This window comes from Puma concolor, chromosome E4, assembly GCF_028749965.1.
Source record: "Puma concolor isolate L17-30 chromosome E4, mPumCon1.1.hap2, whole genome shotgun sequence".
Lineage (NCBI taxonomy): Eukaryota > Metazoa > Chordata > Mammalia > Carnivora > Felidae > Puma > Puma concolor.
In genome coordinates, this window is record NC_141683.1 from 52178285 (window position 1) to 52196412 (window position 18128).

An 18128-nucleotide genomic window follows, 5' to 3' on the forward strand; every position below is an offset into this window, starting at 1 on the left:
ATTAGAGAAAAAGTTGTAAAGTAAAACCTTGGGCTTTTCCCCTGACCTGTTGAATTTTCTTGGGCACATCACTTTCCCCAGATTGAAAATGAAGGCATTAAATCTGTTATTTAGATCTCCCTGGTATTTTCTTCATAACACTGCATTGTTAATTTGTCTTTTCTTCTATATGCTGTATGAGACCAGGGATTGTATTGGTTTTGCTTGTGATGGTTTCCCTAGGTTATAGAGTAGCAGTAGTGACTGACCTTATTCAGTAAGTATTTGTGAAATATAGTAAATGTCACTGGTTCCTTCTAGCTCTAAAGTTCTAGTGGATGAAATATGTACTACCTGAAATTTGAATTTGAACTTTTTTGCTTGAATTGTTCAAAGGAAGAGTAATTTTACATGTTTTTAACTTGCCAGTCCATGTAGGATAATGGTCCAGTGGAAGCTTTTCAGACAGATAGTTACAGGATAACACGTGGGTTATCAGGCTGTTCAGTGCCAGTATGAGAGATTACACTACCCTTCAAAACCTCTGTCAGTTCAGGAAAACTCTATATCTGATTTGGTATGATAGGCAGGGGAAAGGGGCACAAGGAATGTTCTAATGAACGAAGGTTCCTGGGATATTTGATATTTTCCTCATTAACCATTTGTGGAGAATCCTTGTGAGTTCAAGTTGATTCTGGAGTCACTTTAGCTGTGTTATTCAACTGTTTTTCCTTTATATTTTATTTTCTTTAAAACACTTGGGAATGACTCATTCTGTGGGATATTGTTATCATTAAGTTTAATGTTCACTTTCTGAAATATATGGGATCTTTGTCAACGGAATATTACATGAGTGTATGCAGGTAAGCAAAAATTGTCATCTCACAAAATATTCACTAATAAATTGACAATTCCCATTGTCCTCTCTTGTTTAATAGTAGCGTTTCTTTTTATTGTGTCCATGTCTTTATTATTCAGTTTCTTACAGATGGGTTTTATTAACATGTGACAGTATAATATTACATTCATTTAATGGGCTCTCTTTATTGAATGCCTCCAATACGCTGGGCACCGTTCTAGCTGTTGGGAGTATGGTTGACAGACTCCCTGCCCTTTATTGGAGTTTACCTTTTGGTAGGTGTCTGTGTGAGATTGGGAGAGATACCAAACAAGCAAATTCATGATGTAGTAGTAGTACAAAGCATATAAGTAGTACCTTAGGAAGGAAAACTAGGCACATTATGGGTTGGCAACAGGATTCTATGTCAGTTTGTATAGTCTGGCTTCTCCGGGGAGGCAGTATTTAAGCTGACACATGAATGAGGTGTAAATATGATAGAAAGTCATGAGAGAGTTTTGAGCAGGAACTGATTTAGATTTTAAAATTTTTACTGGGGTACCCATGTGGAGGATGGAGGAGAGACTGTATCGGCCCTGCCATTGGAATTGTGGTAGAAAGTTAGGAAGCAAATAATAGTCTAGAAGAGAGGAGGTGGTGCCTTGGATTAGGATTTATTTTTTTGGATTATTTTAGTGGATGAAGAGATGAGAAGTGGTTGTATTATAAAATAAACTAGCAGATCTTATGAAAGATACAGGGTTTCGTGAAGTCTGTGAAAACTTTGTTGGAGAACTACTAAAATCCTATGCATTATGCAAAGTTATTGTCAAATGAGGTTCTGGCAGAGTTAACCTGCTTAACAGTTGAAGAAGGGAAACAGATGTAAACGTAATATTTTCTTCAAAAGAGTGTTTTGGTATTTTCTTACAAGTAATTTGAATATTAAGGTTTGAAAGAGGCATTTGGGAAAAATGATGTAGCCCTTAACTACTCTTGGGAAATGATCTTTAAGATTAAGATGGGAAATTAAACATGATGGAAAGAATGTTATGTTATACTGTCAACATTTGAATTTTTTTTTTTATTTTTAGGAAATAGCATGTAGTTCCAATTATTATAACTTTCTTCCCCCATAATTATTAGGTGCATTGAGTTTTTTTTAATGTTCATTTTTGAGAGAGAGAGAGAGAGAGAGAGACACACACACACACACACACACACACACACTCTCTCTCTCTCTCTCTCTCTCTCTCTCTCTCTCTCTGAAGCAGGCTCCAGGCTCTGAGCTGTCAGCCTGGAGCCCGACGTGGGCTTGAACTTGAGAACAGTGAGATCATGACCTAGGCCAAAGTTGGATGCCCAACCAACTGAGCCACCCAGGCACCCCATATTAGCTTTATTATTTAAATGCCAGTTTTTGTTTTATTCCTCACTGTAATGTGTTTGGTTTCTTTTAAAGCAGGTTTGCCTTAAAAGCCGTTTTGTAGATTCATTTATTTTCTTCTTCTATTTCTTTTTTGTTTTAAATTTTTTTAATGTTTATTTATTTTTGAGAAACAGAGAGAAATAGAGCATGAGTGGGGGGAGGAGCAGAGAGAGGAGACACAGAATCTGAGGCAGTCTCCAGGCTCTGAGCTGTCAGTACAAAGCCTGTTGCGGGGCTCAAACTCATGAACTGTGAGATCATGACCTAAGCTGAAGTCAGATGCTTAACTGAGTGAGCCACCCAGGTGCTCCTCATTTATTTTCTTCTGTAATGAGTACCTCTTTATGTGTTGGGTCATTGAATCCCCTGTATAGATTCTAAGTTAATGATTAGCTAATGTAGTTAAAATGAAAGGAAAAATAAAAGACATACAAGAGTATTCTCCAGCCCCACTTCCCCCAGGATTTTATCTTTTATATACCATGATTAGCTGTAATTTTCATATCCTATGTATTCTCTTTCTGCTGCTTTGTTTAGACCCTCAATATCACATGGAGTCTAGTAGTGGTCTTCTAACTATCCTCCTCCAGAGTATTGCCAGAAATCTGGTCGTGTTTCTTTCCTACTTAAAATCCTTCAGTGGCTTTCCACTGCATGTAAGTTGGTTTAGATCCAACTCTTTTGCATGGACATCCATAATTTGTGTGTGTGTGTGCGTGTGTGTGTGATTTAAGAATCGAATTTAAGTCCCCAAACAAGATGTTAAAATACCTTTGCTTATACCTGTTCCTTTTGCCTAGAAACTTCGGGTTCCTCTCTTAAATAGCTCCTCTTTTCCAACCCCTCCTCCCCAAGAATCCAACCAAGGGTGAACTCTTTCTTTTCTTTTTTGATATACTATTTCCCTAAAGACTGACAGGGAAGAAAGGAAGGAAGAAATAGAATTAACCACTTCAGAAAAACCCATTTCTGCTTACTTTATTCTTGCTTCTGTGCTATGTGTACTAGTTTTTCTGTTTCCCATGCTGTGTTGTAATTTTGTGATTATTGAGTTTTTCTTATACTTATTTATTTTTATATGAGCATTTATACATAATAGGATGTAAACTATGTTTTTGAATAAATATGTATTTAACCTAGGATGTTATTTAATTTTCATTAGTTTGTGAGATTTTGATAGAAGCATGAGGTTTAGTATACTTAATAAGTAAACTAACAGGGGCGCCTGGGTGGCTCAGTCGGTTAAGCGTCCGACTTCGGCTCAGGTCATGATCTCGTGGTCCGTGAGTTCAAGCCCCGCGTCAGGCTCTGTGCTGACTGCTCAGAGCTTGGAGCCTGTTTCAGATTCTGTGTTTCCCTCTTTCCCTGACCCTCCCCCGTTCATGCTCTGTCTCTCTCTGTCTCAAAAATAAATAAACGTTAAAAAAAAAATTAAAAAAAAAAATAAGTAAACTAACATAATCTTCAAAAAAAACCCCCAAAGCTATCAGCCAAGCTTCATTAGGGTGGGTTTAGGGAGGGGGGTGAGTGTGTGATCTTTCTTTGATAAATCAGGTATGGTTTTTAAAAAAATAGTTTTAAGCCTTCATCCATTACAAATTTCTCTTACTAGAATTAGTTTAAGCTTAAGATTGCTGTTCTCAGGGCCTTTTCAATTCTGCTTTAGATTGTGAGGAAGAAAGTCTCCACAGTTCCCAGTGAACTATAGTTTACACTTATTGTTACATATCTGTGTGTGTCAAATTATGAGTGAACTAGAGAATGATAGGCAAGCGCAGTCTCTCTTACCTGTTGCCAAATGGGTTGGTCCTTTTATCTGATAGTATCATTGTGAGTGAATATATCTTAATCCATTTTTATAGAGGATTATTAATATATGAGGCATTTTTAACTTTTTAGCTCGAACTTTACTAAAATGAAACATTTCTGTTAAGATTTTCTTGTCAGTGACAGTGATGATTTTTATTTGTTTATCCTTTATTTCTGAGAGAGCACAGGCATGGTGGGATGGGCACAGAGAGGGGGACAGAGGATTTGAAGCGGGTTCCGTGCCGATAGTGGTGAGCCCATTGTGGTGCTGGAACTCACAAACCATGAGATCATGACCTGAGCCAAAGTTGGATGCTCAGTCGACTGAGCCACCCAGGCATCCTGATGGTGATGATCCTTAGATTAAAACATTCTTAGACCAAAAAAATCTAATATCTCAAATTTAGATTTTAAGTCCTCTCTGAAACCATTACCAGTAATTTTGCTTGTAAATTTTTACAAATTTCTTCTTTCACGTAGAAATTCTAGAATTCTACGATTTCTACATAGAAATTCTAGAATTCTACAATTTCTACCATAGAAATAATTGTCTCACAATCGGTTTGTTGTCTTTAAGCAAGTATTTCAGAATTGTCATTTATTAGTTTCTTACCTCTGTGTTTTCAGAACTTCAGATAACTTTGTTTGAAGATGATGTGTTAGTTTAAGCTTCTCTGTTTGCTTAGGGTAGATATGCTGTAATACGATCCAGAGAATTATTGGAGTTAAATTTGCCAAATAACTTTTGCTTTCTTATGATAAAATAGTAAATATAATATAAATATTTACAGTAAATAAATTTTTTCTGGCCTAGATTCTCCAATCTTTAAAATGCCTTTACCGATAAGAGACTTCTATTGATCACAAATTTAATTCATTTTTTTAAAAAGACACATTTATAAGTTTAAAATTTGAATTGCTTATTAAGATTTTCTGTGTATAAAAGAGGGAGGTTTATAAATAAAATAGAGATAAGACCTTTATACCTTTTATTTAACTTCTTTTAGATATTTTTGAGACTTACCTTTTATTTGTGTCTCCATCGTTTTTGACAAAGGTCCAGATGAATCAAAATGTAGGTATAATAGGAAGGAAAAGCAAGGGGTCACTTTATCAATGTAGAATTATTTATTATCAAGAATATATATGTAGGGTAGTGAATTTCTATGTTTTATATTTTGTATATACCTTGTGAATTTGTATATTTTATAATTTGATCGAGTAAACTAATGAAACTAAAGGAATATGATGTTTCATAATGGCTCTGGACTAGATTAAGAAATTCTTCTTTAGGGGGCCCCTGGGTGGCTTAGTTGGTTAAGCATCTAACTCTGGATTTTGGCTTAGGTTATGATCTCACAGTTCGTGAATTCGAGCCCCACAGCCATCTCTGCACTGATGGAGTGGAGCCTGCTTGGAATTCCTCTTTCCTCCTCTCCCTCCTTGCTCCTCCTCCTTCTCTCAAAATAAACATAAAAAAAATAATTTCTTTAACTCCCCTGTATCAGTGAGAGATTATATTTACCTTTAGTCATTAAAAAAAAATGTGAGGGTGGTAGTGGTGGGTGGTGGTTTGAGATGGCTCTTTGGTTTAGTAGATGAAAATGGACCCACATTTCTTATTCTTGCGTGTCAGGTCTTTGGCTGGATTATGACTAGGGTTGTGTTAATGGATCCTTCTTCACATACTGATGCTTAAGTTCTTGGTACTTTTTGGTAATTATTATTGGTTCAATTGCTTTATTTTACTTAGGGAGATAACTTGTTTAAAATATAGAAATTGAAATGCTTTTATGGTCAAGGCTAACTCTGATCCTTAGAGTTTTGTCTCTATTATATATTTGAAAAATTTTCCCTACATAAACCTACAGTTTTTATTTAGCCTTTATTTCCTTTATCCAAAAGGGGAATTGTAACAATATAGGAAATTCTCCACACATCTTTCTGTATCTCGAAGGTTAGGTGGATCTTAAGAAATCTCTGCTGTACCTGCATTGAGCATTTTTGAACATAAATGATGGTGTGGCTGTTTTTTAGTGAAGTTTCTATATGGTGTGGGAGAAATAGTAAAACGAGTTGATTGTTTTATTGTTCTGAGTAGTGAGGAGTTACTTGCCTTACACTGATGCTATACTATGCAAAGGAGTTGAAATTGAAGTCCTAGGAGATGAGGGACATTAAAGAATCTTACAGAATTTTCAACTTGATTTAAAACAAAAAGAAAGACAAAACACAGAAAACAAACTTCCTTGGCAATAATGTAGCGGGTACTCTTCATACATCTGCCATTTCTCATTAAATTGATAGGTAATAGAGAAGTAGCAAGTTATGAAGACCTTTTCTGAAACTGTGCACTTTCTTTATTTAGAATGTTTGAAGAATTTATTCTTCAGTCACTCAGGCAGTTTTGGAGGCCATATGACACATACGTAAAACTCTGCTTTAGTCCCTAGGGGTATAGTTGTGACTAAAACAGACCCTAGAACTCTGCTCTGATGGTTACATAGCTTTAGGATAAAAAATACGTTGTGCTGGCACATTAATTATTCTGCTTAAGATATGTAAATAAGAGTTTTCGATTCCAAGATTTAAAATAACCAAAATGCTTTTAACTCTAAAACTTTAGTAATTACATTTGATTTGTTGGCTTTTCAGGATTAAAAAAACACCTTTGAGTTCTTATTACTAAACTGTAATTTGTCACCACTTGATGAAGATGTTAACAGTCCATTCCAACTCTGAAATGTAAGGTGTGGCTACACCAAATTTCAGTGTGTGTAAGCATCCACCAAGACTCTTATTTGTAATGTAGAGTTTTGAACCCTATCCCCAAATCTGATCATTAGGTCTGAGGTAGATCCCAGAGATTTAAATGCAGGTGTGGGGGGGGTTCATACTTTAAAAGTATGTAAATATTGGTTTAGTAGATAGTGAACATGTCTGTATTACTGATATGTATTTAAATAAATCTTTAAATCAGATAGGATTTTTTCATAAGAGAAAGCTCAAATATTCAACACTAAAATTTTACATTCTTAGCTTATTTCATCTTTTATGGAGGATAAGGCAAAGATTTGTTTTACTCTGAAGTCTGTACAGTTATATATCCTTTTATAACGACTTAAGAACACCTGAAGTCAAAGCAAGACGGAACAAAAAACCCACCTGAAATCGAGTTTCTGGACTTGGAGAGCCAGGAAAATTAAAATTAAATGTTTGGGCAGGAAGCAAATTACTGGTTGATTCCATTCATATTCTGTGATTGCATCCTCTTGCTGATGGCTTTTTTGTCCTGTCAGATTAGTCCTAGAGGAAACTTTTCACCCCTTTGATTATTATAGATATACCTTGGTTCTGGGAGGTCTGGAATGGGAGAGGCTGGGAAGACTAAAAGAATATATGGTAACCCTGTTTTACATATAAGGATAACTGTATATAAGCATAAAATTTCATGTGCTGTTACCATTTTCCATTTCTGCTGTTTACTGTCTCTCCACTACCCAAGTCCTAGCGTGTTTTTCCCACTCTCCAGATCCTCTACTTTGAATCTGTTGTTGCTTTCCTTGCTTTTAAAGCCTTTTCTGAGGTTATTTCAGATAACTGGGTTTTTGTAACACTTAAGACTTGTGGTACCTGTATCATCTGACAATGAAAAACTTCTCCTGTGTGAATTATAACTAAATTGTGAACTATTTCCCCTCACTGGAAAATAGTAGTAGAATATAAAGTAGTTAAACACAGCACTTAGCCTAACACACTGGGACTTTCGCTAGTTTTAGTGGCAAATCAGTCTTGTCAGTCTTGTTTTTTTGAGCTTGCTCCTTTGTTTTTGAAATTCTACCAAGCAAGTAGAATTCCAGAGGCAGCAAAGCAATAGATTCAGACCTGTGCTTTCAGATATCTTCTATTATACTTGCTTTTTACATCTGTCAACAGTAAGTTTTTCCCTGAGGAAACTCTTCTTACCAAGAAAATTTTAAAATGAATTGCACTTTGCTTTTGTTTTTTTAACTTTAGGAATAATTATGGAACTACAGACATTTTAAAAGGCAGTATAAGCATTAGGTTCATACAGTCCCCCTATGCACTGTGTAACTACAACACTTCCTAATCAACTACAATTTAAAAGGCACAATTAATAAGGGTATTGGGGTATTTATTTATTTATTTATGGAGAGAGAGAGAGAGAGAGAGAGAGAGCGAGCGAGAGCGAGAGCAGGGGAGGGGCAGAGAGAGGGGGACAGAGGATCTGAAGTGGGCTCTGTGCTGACAGCAGAGAACCTGATGCGGGTCTTGAACCCACAACCATGAGATCATGACCTGAGCCGAAGGCAGACAGATGCTTAACCAGCTGAGCCACCCAGGTGCCCCTGGGAATGTTCTTTAATTTTAGAGAGAGCACAAGCAGGGAAAGGGGGCAGAGGGAGGGGGAGAGAGAGAGAATCTTAAGCAGGCTCCGTGCTCGACAAGAGCCTGATGCAGGACTGGACCCCACTAGCCTGGGATAATGACCTGAGTTGAAATCAAGAGTTGGACGCTCAACTGACTGAGCCACCCAGGCACCTTGAAAATGTTTTTGGAGTTCTGAAATATTCCAGTAACTTCTGTTCTTTGAAGAACAAACTGAATTTCTTTTTTTTTTTTTTTCTCAGAGGCCATAGATGTGTACTCTGGAACCCAGTAGTTTTATTACTGAGCTAACATTACATTTCTCAAATAAACCCAAGCTGTATGATGTATAGGTTCCCCAAACTTTTTTGGAAGCCTTTGGAGTCAGAAGTGTTTCAGTATTTAGTATTCTGTCTGTCGCCTACCCCCTGCCCCCATATAATTATTACATAATAGTAATGGAGGAGTAAGAGGCAGTTCCATGTAATCAAGCACATTAATATTTTAGCATTGAAGCATGAATGTTCATGGTGAGTGAAATGAGGTCAGATCTGTTTAGGGAAGGTTTTACCTTCAAATAAGTCACAAAAAGTATTGCATTTATTTGATTTTTAGAGTTTTAGGTTTTAGGAATTTGAGTTTTATATAATCCTTTTGAGCCCAATATTTGTATTTATTTGTTTATTTTGAGAGAGAGAACAGGAAGGCAGAGAGAGAGGGGGAGAGAGAATCCCAAGCAAGCTCCATGCTGTCAGCACAGGACCGACGTGGGGCCTGATCCCATGAACCTTGATGTCAAGAGTTGGGCATTTAACCAACTGAGCCACCCAGGTGCCCCCGTACACACACACATTTTAAAGAGAAGTATTAAAGAAGTTTCTTTTGCAGATTCGTCTGTTACAGTCCAGTATGTAGCAATAAAGTTTTTCTGGTGAATGAGATCTGTAGAAAATAAATTTCAGACTTTGTAGTCATTATTAATAAAATACCACTTTAAGCTTATAATTTGAAATCTCCTACAAATTTATTTTTATTGAAAATTTTTTAAGTTTATTTTTTTTTTGAGAGAGAGTGAGAGAGAGACAGACAGTGTGAATGGGGGAGGGGCAGAGAGAGGGAGAGAATCCCAGGCAGGCTCCATGCTGCCAGCGCAGAGCCCCACATGGGGCTTAAACCCGTAAAACCGTGAAATCATGACCTGAGCTGAAACCAAGAGTTGGACACTTAACCAACTGAGCCACCCAAGGCACCCCTACAAATTGATTTTTAAATATATATTTGATGTGTAGTCAAATATAGTTATCTCACTATACACACTGATATATCAGTATCATTATTCAGGCTTGCAGTCAAAGAAATCTGAATTGTAATACCATAAAAAACATCTAGAAATTGTTCTGTTGACCTCTAAATATGCAGCTACATAATTTTGTTAATGTTTATACAAATGCCAAGGGGTTAGATTTCATTAGTAAAAGGAACAGAGAGATTTTGAATACGTGTTTCCTCATGTTTAGCCCTGGATGGAGTACACTAAAAGTAGCAGATGATCTTTTCTTACCAGCGCATGGCTCTTTGCAAGGATGGTGATCACTGGTTATATTTCATCAGAAGAAACCCATTACAAGATTGTGTTCTTTAATTTGTAGTGTAAGTGCTTTGAAGACCTTCTTATATAATTGAGTCTTCCTGTAGGAACAGTTAAGGATATGAGGGATTAAGATTGTTTTGTTTTTTTTTCTTTAAGACTACTGTGAAGACAGTTCCATGCGATTTATTGTATTTTTTTTTAAAGTGTGAGACTGTTTGACTAATTTTGTATTAATAGAGGGAAAAATTTATTGAATGTTTATCATTTTTCTGGCTTTATCCTGAGAACATTTGTATTTAAACCTCACACCTCTCTGCAGTCTCCTTCTTATTTTAATAGGTGGAGAAACTAGTGGACAGATAAGGCCTTTCTTAAATTGCCCACAGTCATTTAACAAACCCACTCTCTGCCCTTAAGCATGCCTCTCATTTTGGGGCACCTGGGTGACTCAGTTGGTTGAGCAATGACTTCAGCTCAGGTCATGATCTCACGGTTCATGAGTTCAAGCTCTGCATCGCGCTCTGTGCTGACAGCTCAGAGCCTGGAGCCTGCTTCGGATTCTGTGTCTCCCTCTCTCTGCCCCTTGCCTGCACGCGCTCTGTCTCTCTGTCAAAAATAAATATTAAAAAAAATTAAAGAAAAAAAGAATGCCTCTCATAACTTTTGAGGTCGTTTGAATACTAAGGTAAATAATGATTTTGTGTATTTGTGTAGAGAGACCCGTCTTAATCACTACCTTCACTTGCTTAAATTTCATTAGGGTGGGCAAGAATATAAACATTTTTTATAGTAGTATTAGGGAAGAAGAGTTTTTTTAAATGTAAATAACTGGTTGATCATGGTTGATATATGTTTTGCCATTTTCAGGTGTTAATGAACACCTATGAACATAGGCCAGTTTATTTAAAGATGAGAAGTATGTAGGAGTGATGACGTGAAAAGACAAATGGTAAGATAGAACTAATACAAAGAAAAAGATAGTTTTAGAGGTTTTTGTAGGATTAGGTAGGAACATGCACAGAGGTTATAACCAAATAAAAAGAACTGATGCAGAAAGCATGATGTTTTGATCGGGGTAGAGAAAACTAGTGTATAGGTTTTGGACTGTGAGAAAAAGAGTATTGGTATTTTACAACTTATTCCATTCCTTTGGTAATTTTCTTTCCTGTAAGATGATTATCCTAACATTTGGGACCTGGATGGGACTCTAGATAATCTAGAGATAGCTCACCCCCCACTCATCTCACTTTGCAGATGAGGAAGCGCAGAGGTTATAAAGTATGTGTCTGAGGGTGCGTAGCTCTTCAGGGGCATAACAGGATCTCTTCACTGTAACTTTAATTGCTTGCTTGTGTTCTTTTCCTGATGTTCCATACAACCTATGAACCTATCCGAAAATGAAATGGAAGCAAATACCTTTGGGTATACACCTGTTTTGTGATTATTCCTTATTGACATTCTTTCACAGTGTGTTTGTTTAAGTGGTCGGGTCAAGGGGTAAATTGTTTATATTTCCTGATGTTTGGTTTATGGGTTATGCACTTATTTGATATCTAATTAAGTTGTTGGCAATAAATATTTTCTTTCCTTAGAAAGAAGAAATATTGGATTTAGATATGATATATTTTAGATTTACCTTTTCTGTTGATAGAATAATGTAAACACTGAAATCATATTTTTCTCTCTTCATTTTGCAGTAGTATTATTGATTCCACAGAATTCAACCAACCTCCTGGTTTCAGTGGCAGTTCTCAGGTAAATGATGTATTTAACAGTTTGTTTTAGTGGTACAATGACTATAATCACCTGAGTTGTAAAATCATAGATTAGTTTCCTGGAATGTCCTGACACAAACACAGCTGTTTTGAATGCTGTGGCATCGATTAGGATTTGGATACCTCTGATGCATAAATAGCTGTTTATGTGCTCATCAGTGATGAGTTAAACATTTTTTAAAATTCAGTGGTTGTAACATCAGACCTTGAGAGGAGGGAAGTACTGTAAGAGGAAATTATGAATAATCAGCACATTGTTTCTCTCTGGGATAAGATAGTTAGATCTGTTGATGAGTTACTCATTATGTTGAAATGTTAGGGCTTTCTGTGGAAAGTGAAGTACATATTTGAGTAAACTGGACTTCAGCTTCACCTCTTCTAATTAGTTGTATGATTATTTTGACTTTTATTCTCGCCATCTGTAATTTGGGGATGCTGATATTTGTCAAATCTAATTTTGACAAATCTAATTTTGACAAAAAAGCTTTTTATGTTGAAATAATTTCATACTTGGAGAAAAGTGACCAAAATAATAAAAGGAATTCCTTTGTATCCTTTATCCAGATTATCCAAATGTTAACATTTGATTACATTTCTTTTCTCATTCTCATTCTCTTTTGTTTATGTAAACATAATTTTTTTTCTCTGTGTTGTTTGAGAAAGGTACATTCATAATGATCCTTTACGTCTAAATACTTCAGTGTGTATGTCCTTAAAAACAAGGGTATTGTCTTATGTAATCACAATATAATTTTAAAATACAGAAAGTTAACATAGATATAATGCTATTATCTAATCCCTGTATCTTACTCAGATTTTTCAAATTGTCCTGATACTATCCTTCATAGGAAAAGGGAAACATTGAGGTGTTTTTAAATGCATGTTCATTTGGGGCACATGGGTGGCTCAGTTGGTTAAGCATCTGACTGTTGGTTTTGGCTCAGGTCATGATTTCATGGTTGGTGAGTTTGAGACCTGCATCAGGCTCTGTGCTGACAGGACAGAGACTGCTTGGGATTCTCTCTCTCCCTCTTTCTCTGCCCCTCCCCCACACTCTCGCGCATGCTCGCTCTCTCTCAAAAATAAATAAACTTACATAAAATTATAAATGCATGTTCATTTGTATATTCACTTTATATATAGCGTGGTGTTTTGTTTTTGTTTTTTTTAAATCAAAGTGGAAAAAAAATTCTTTTGGATCATGCCGCTTTTGTTTGTGTTTTCCTTTTCCCACTACTTAGATAACCACCTCTTTCATGGTTAGTTGGTGTAACTACTTTGCACGTCCTGTGTTCTCTTCAAATGCATGCATGTATTTGGCCTGTTCTTTTATTTTTTTGAATAGTAAGTTCATAGATTGTTTTGCATCTATTCTTTTTTTTAAAGTTTATTTTAAGAGAGAGAGAGCACATGATCAGGGGAGGGGAGAGAGAGAGGGAGGGAGAAGAGAGAATCCCAAGCAGGTTCTGCATTGTTCAGCACAGGGCTTGATCCCACGAACTGTGAGATCAGGACCTGAGCTGAAATCAAGAGTCAGGCTCTTAACCTACTGAGCCACCCAGGTGCCATGGTTTGTGTCTATTTCTCCCTCCCTCCCTCCCTCCCTTCCTTCCTTCCTTCCTTCCTTCCTTCCTTCCTTCCTTCCTTCCTTCCTTCCTTTTAATTCTTTAAAAAATGTCTGTTTATTTTTGAGTGACAGAGAGAGAGAGAGCACGAGTGGGGAAGAGGCAGAGAGGGAGACACAGAATCCGAAGCAGGCTCCAGGCTCTGAGCTGTCAGCACAGAGCCTGATGTGGGGCTAGAACCCATGAACCATGAGATTAAGACCTGAGCCAAAATCAGCTGCTTAACCGACTGAGCCACCCAGGTGCCCCTGCATTTGTTACTGAACAGCCATGAAAACACTAGATCTGGTTACTTTTATAAGACATAATGGGATATATCAGGAGATATTTTAAAGTATTAAGTTGAAATATACCTTAAAAACTTGAGAGGGAACAGCAGTCTCTGAATCTGGAAACAGGCTTTGCATTCACAGTGAACCTTTATGTTTTCCTTTTGAGTATAATCTCACAAAACATCAACCTGAGATATATCCACTCTGTGATTGTGATGAAAGAAAAAAGAAGATTACTTCATAAACTAAGCACATACAAAAACAAAGTCACTGTGTAAGCCACAAGAAATACCAAAGACACCTCTGTTCCAGCTAATTTGAGCAATTTCTGTTGATTTACTAATTACAATTTTAGTTTTACTGTGGCCTTCTGTTCTTCTAGGTAAGATTTATTAAGATGGTCAGTCATAGGGGTGCCTGAGTGGCTCAGTCGGTTAAGCATCTGACTTCGGCTCAGATATGATCTCATGGTCTGTGAGTTGGAGCCCCGCATCGGGCTCTGTGATGACAGCTCAGAGCCTGGAGCCTGTTTCAGATTCTGTGTCTCCCTCTCTCTGCCCCTCCCTTGTTCATGCTCTGTATCTGTCTCAAAAATAAACATTAAAAAAAAAAAAAAAAAGACGGTCAGTCACAGATTTATTCCCACTTTTGACAGTATTCAATCCAGAGCCCTTCCCCAAACACTTGACATGAGCCTGTATTTTGTAAGTTGTCCCTTACCCATAATGTGCTGTATTCTTAGTCATAGTGGGTAATGAATAAAACTTGTTCAACTAAAGGTGTGTGTTTCTATTAGTCTTTGGCTGCTGAGTATTAACAGTCTCTTCATAGAGGAACAAGAAAAGGTTTGCTAGTATTGCCATTTACATAATATTTGTTTAGAATTTCTAGCAGTGAGCTAGAAAGAATAGAAGTTGAATCTGGGTGGAAAAGAAAAGCAGTCAGAATAGTGTTTTATTTTTTTAATTTTTAGAGCAGCACTTTCCTCATGTAATAAAGGAAACCTCTGGTTTGAGATAGTACACTGAGCCAGTCAAGCAACATGTTAATATGTCTCTAACCTTCACTCACAAGAAATCCCATTGACCTATGACTATCCTCACCCTGCAAACTTATAAGGAATTTATAGAGGATTAACAAAACCACTTAGGAAGGCTGCCTAACATGAGTCACAATGTGCAGAATAAAAGTGTGCCTAAGGATGACAAAGGCTGGGTCTCCCAGAAGACTCCAGCCTTAGCCGCTGTTGGAGGACAGGGAAGTGTTGAGGAGGAATCCTACTAGCGTTTGTGGGATAGAATGGATTGGACATATTGTGCTGAAGGTCTACCCTTCATTTCTAGCTATACTCTTCAGAAGAGACAGACCTAAAGCAAATTGACACAAAATGGATTGAAAGTAGAGGAATAGTTGAGGATAAGCCTGGCAAATGTAAGGATTCTAAAGAATATAGCGAAACTAAAACTAAAGCAACCACAAGTGAAAGAGAAGTGTATACTGGAAGAGGACTCAGGGAAGGAAGCATGAAAGACATATGCAATTTTTCACCCAAGTAAAAGGTATAGTTCCCCAAAGTCGTAGTAATTTGTGTGACATACTATAAGCATTGGAGTTTATATAAAGCAAAATTTGTTACAATTTTTTGAAAATTGATTAAAATTTAAACACAGTGGGAGATTTTGAAGTATACCTAAAGAATTCATTAAAGCAGTAATATTAGTCATTATGTAACACTTACTTTGTACTTAACTATTCATGGACATTACAGTGCTTTACATGTATTAACCACTTAAATTTTCAGAACTTAACCTGTGTGATAAGTATTATTACTATAATTTTTATTGAGGCAACTGGGGCACAGGGAGGTTAAGGAGGTTGCCCAGGACAATATAACTAGTAAGAGATTTTAACCTAGGCATTATGGCTTCAGAGCCTGTGATTTTAAAACTTATTTATTCAACCAACAGTTTTTTTTTGTTTTTTGTTTTTGTTGTTTGTAGTACCTGCTATTTACTAGGCACTGATTACAGGCTCTGGGGATACATTATTGAACAAACATAACACCAAGATCCCTGCTGTAACCAGGCTTCCAATCTAGTTGGAGAGATAGTAATAGTAATAAAAGTAAGACTGCCTTTTTTTTTTTTATATTTATTTAATGTCTATTTATTTTGAGAGACACAGAGTACGAGAGGGGGTGGGGCAGAGAAAGAGGGACACACAGAATCCGAAGCAGGCTCCAGGCTCCGAGCTGTCCGCACGGAGCCTGATGCGGGGCTCAAACTCATGAACCGTGAGATCATGCCCTGAGCTGAAGTTGGCCACTTAACTGGGCTACCCAGGCGCCCCAGAAGTAGACTACCTTTAAACAAAGTGGAGGTGCGGGAGCAAGCCCGTGTGAGTATCTCTGGGATTCCCAAGTTATAGGCAAAGGCTTAACAAGTAAATGAGCCCTAAAGTAGGAGCATGCCTGACATAGTTTAGATTTCCCTTGTAGCTGAAGAGGAGTAGTCAAGGGGGAGAAAAGTAGAAATGAGATAAAACTTAACAGAGGCCACTTGGTGCATGACTTTCTTAGGCCATTATAAAGACTCGGGACTTTTTTTTGTTTTTTGTTTTTTTTTTTTTGAGTGAGATCAACTTAAGCTTGGTTTAATAGGTACTTGTTTCACTTTATACTTTGCATCAGAGGGTATATATACATTATTGATAGTGGTCTCGGACCATTTAGAAAAATGGATTGATTCTAAAACAAGATAAATTGTGTCATCTGTATTCTCTGAATCAGAACCCCAAGTAAAGAAATTATGTAGACAGATAATCGGGAAGAGAGTAAACTAAACTCCTCTGAATACCTTTGTGTTCAAGAGTAGTTCCAGATGCTGCTACAAGCAATCCAAAAAGTAATGGTAGTGAAAACACTACATATCAAAATTTATGAAATGTGGTCAGAATTGTCCTCAAGAATTTGTGTCATTAAATGGATTCACTTTTAGATGAGAATGAAAACTGATGAACTAGACATTCAACTCAAAGCTGGGAAAATCTTAAGGTGGTGACTGTAGAGGGACAAATAAAAAGCTTCTACAAAATGTTTCAATATATAATTGAAATTGATTTATAACATGTAGTAGATTAATTCAGACAGTGCTTATACATACTAGTAAAAATGAGTGTTAAAAAAAATTTTTTTTAAATGTTCATTTATTTTTGAGAGAGTGCGTGAGCAGGAGAGGGGCAGAGAGAGAGGGAGACACAGAATCCGAAACAGGCTCTCTGCTCTGACGCTCTGAGCTGTCCGTACAGAGTCTGATGAGGGGCTTAAACTACCGAACTGTCTGTCAGATCATGACCTGAGCCGAAGTTGGATGTTTAATCAACTGAGCCACCTGGTGTCCCAGTCAAAAATGAGTCTCAAGGAAATACAGATTTTTCAAGAAAAGTTAAAAATGTTGAAAAAGATTAAAGCAATTGTAGAACAATTTGAATAGACCAGTTGCCATAACTATTAATTTAATGTGATTCCATAAGAATCTCCAGAATATTTTTTAAGAGTGCAGAGAGTATGAACAACTGACTTTAAAGCATATTAGGATGAGTGATTTGGGGGTGTAATAATCACAAGGGCATTTACCCAATAAGTTATTAAAATGTATTCTAAGACTGCTGTAATGAAAAGAACACAATAAAATTTAAAATACAACTAAAAGGTAATTAGGAATTTCGCTGTGCTTATGCAGATGAGGGAAAGTGGGGATTAAGTAAATGGTGTTGTGATAGCCAAGATCATTTGTGGAAAATCACTTGTTGTGATCAGCTAAATAATGATATAAATAATAATAGGACTATAGAAATGGAGAAAGAAGCCAGTGTGTTGCATAAAGAAATTGAATAATAAAAATTTAAAAAACTGGGAAAGGTATTATAGGTATGATGGATAATTGGTTTATTGCTTCAAAATAAAGCTTTTCTACTCATTTCATCTTTTTGATAAAAGCTACAAACCTGGTAAAAGAAAATGGTAAAAAAAAGTGAAATTTGAATTTCACATATGAAATAATATTTACCTTCCCAAATAAAGCAAAGTATGAAGTAATAGAAGGGCTCCAAAGGAGTCTCCTAACAGATGTGGCTCAGCGTTTGTTTTTTGTTTTTAGTTTATTTATTTATTTTTGAGAGGAGAGAGTGAGAGTGGTAGAGGGGCAGGCTCATTTCCATGTTATTTTGACCATTATATCTCCTCCTCCATTTTTCCATTATATCTCCTCCTCCTCCTCGGTCTCCTCCTCCTCCTCCTCCTCCTCCTCCTCGGTCTCCTCCTTCTCCTCCCATCTCCTCCTCCTCTTTCTTCTTTCTTCTTTGAGAGCGAGCATGAGTGTGGGGGGGGTGCGGCGTGTAGAGAGAGAGGGGGACAGAGGATG

The 18128-nt window shown here is 36.8% G+C and overlaps 1 protein-coding gene across 4 annotated transcripts in view; it reads left to right on the top strand.

The window, feature by feature from the left end:
* COP1 (COP1 E3 ubiquitin ligase) overlaps window positions 1-18128 on the top strand; it is a 260438-nt gene that overhangs the window by 77837 nt on the left and 164473 nt on the right. For all 4 annotated transcript variants that reach the window (XM_086694424.1, XM_025920949.2, XM_086694422.1 and 1 more), the window contains exon 9: window positions 11733-11790. In XM_086694424.1, coding sequence (XP_086550550.1) covers window positions 11733-11790 — 58 coding nt within the window. The remainder of the gene's footprint in view (window positions 1-11732; window positions 11791-18128) is intronic.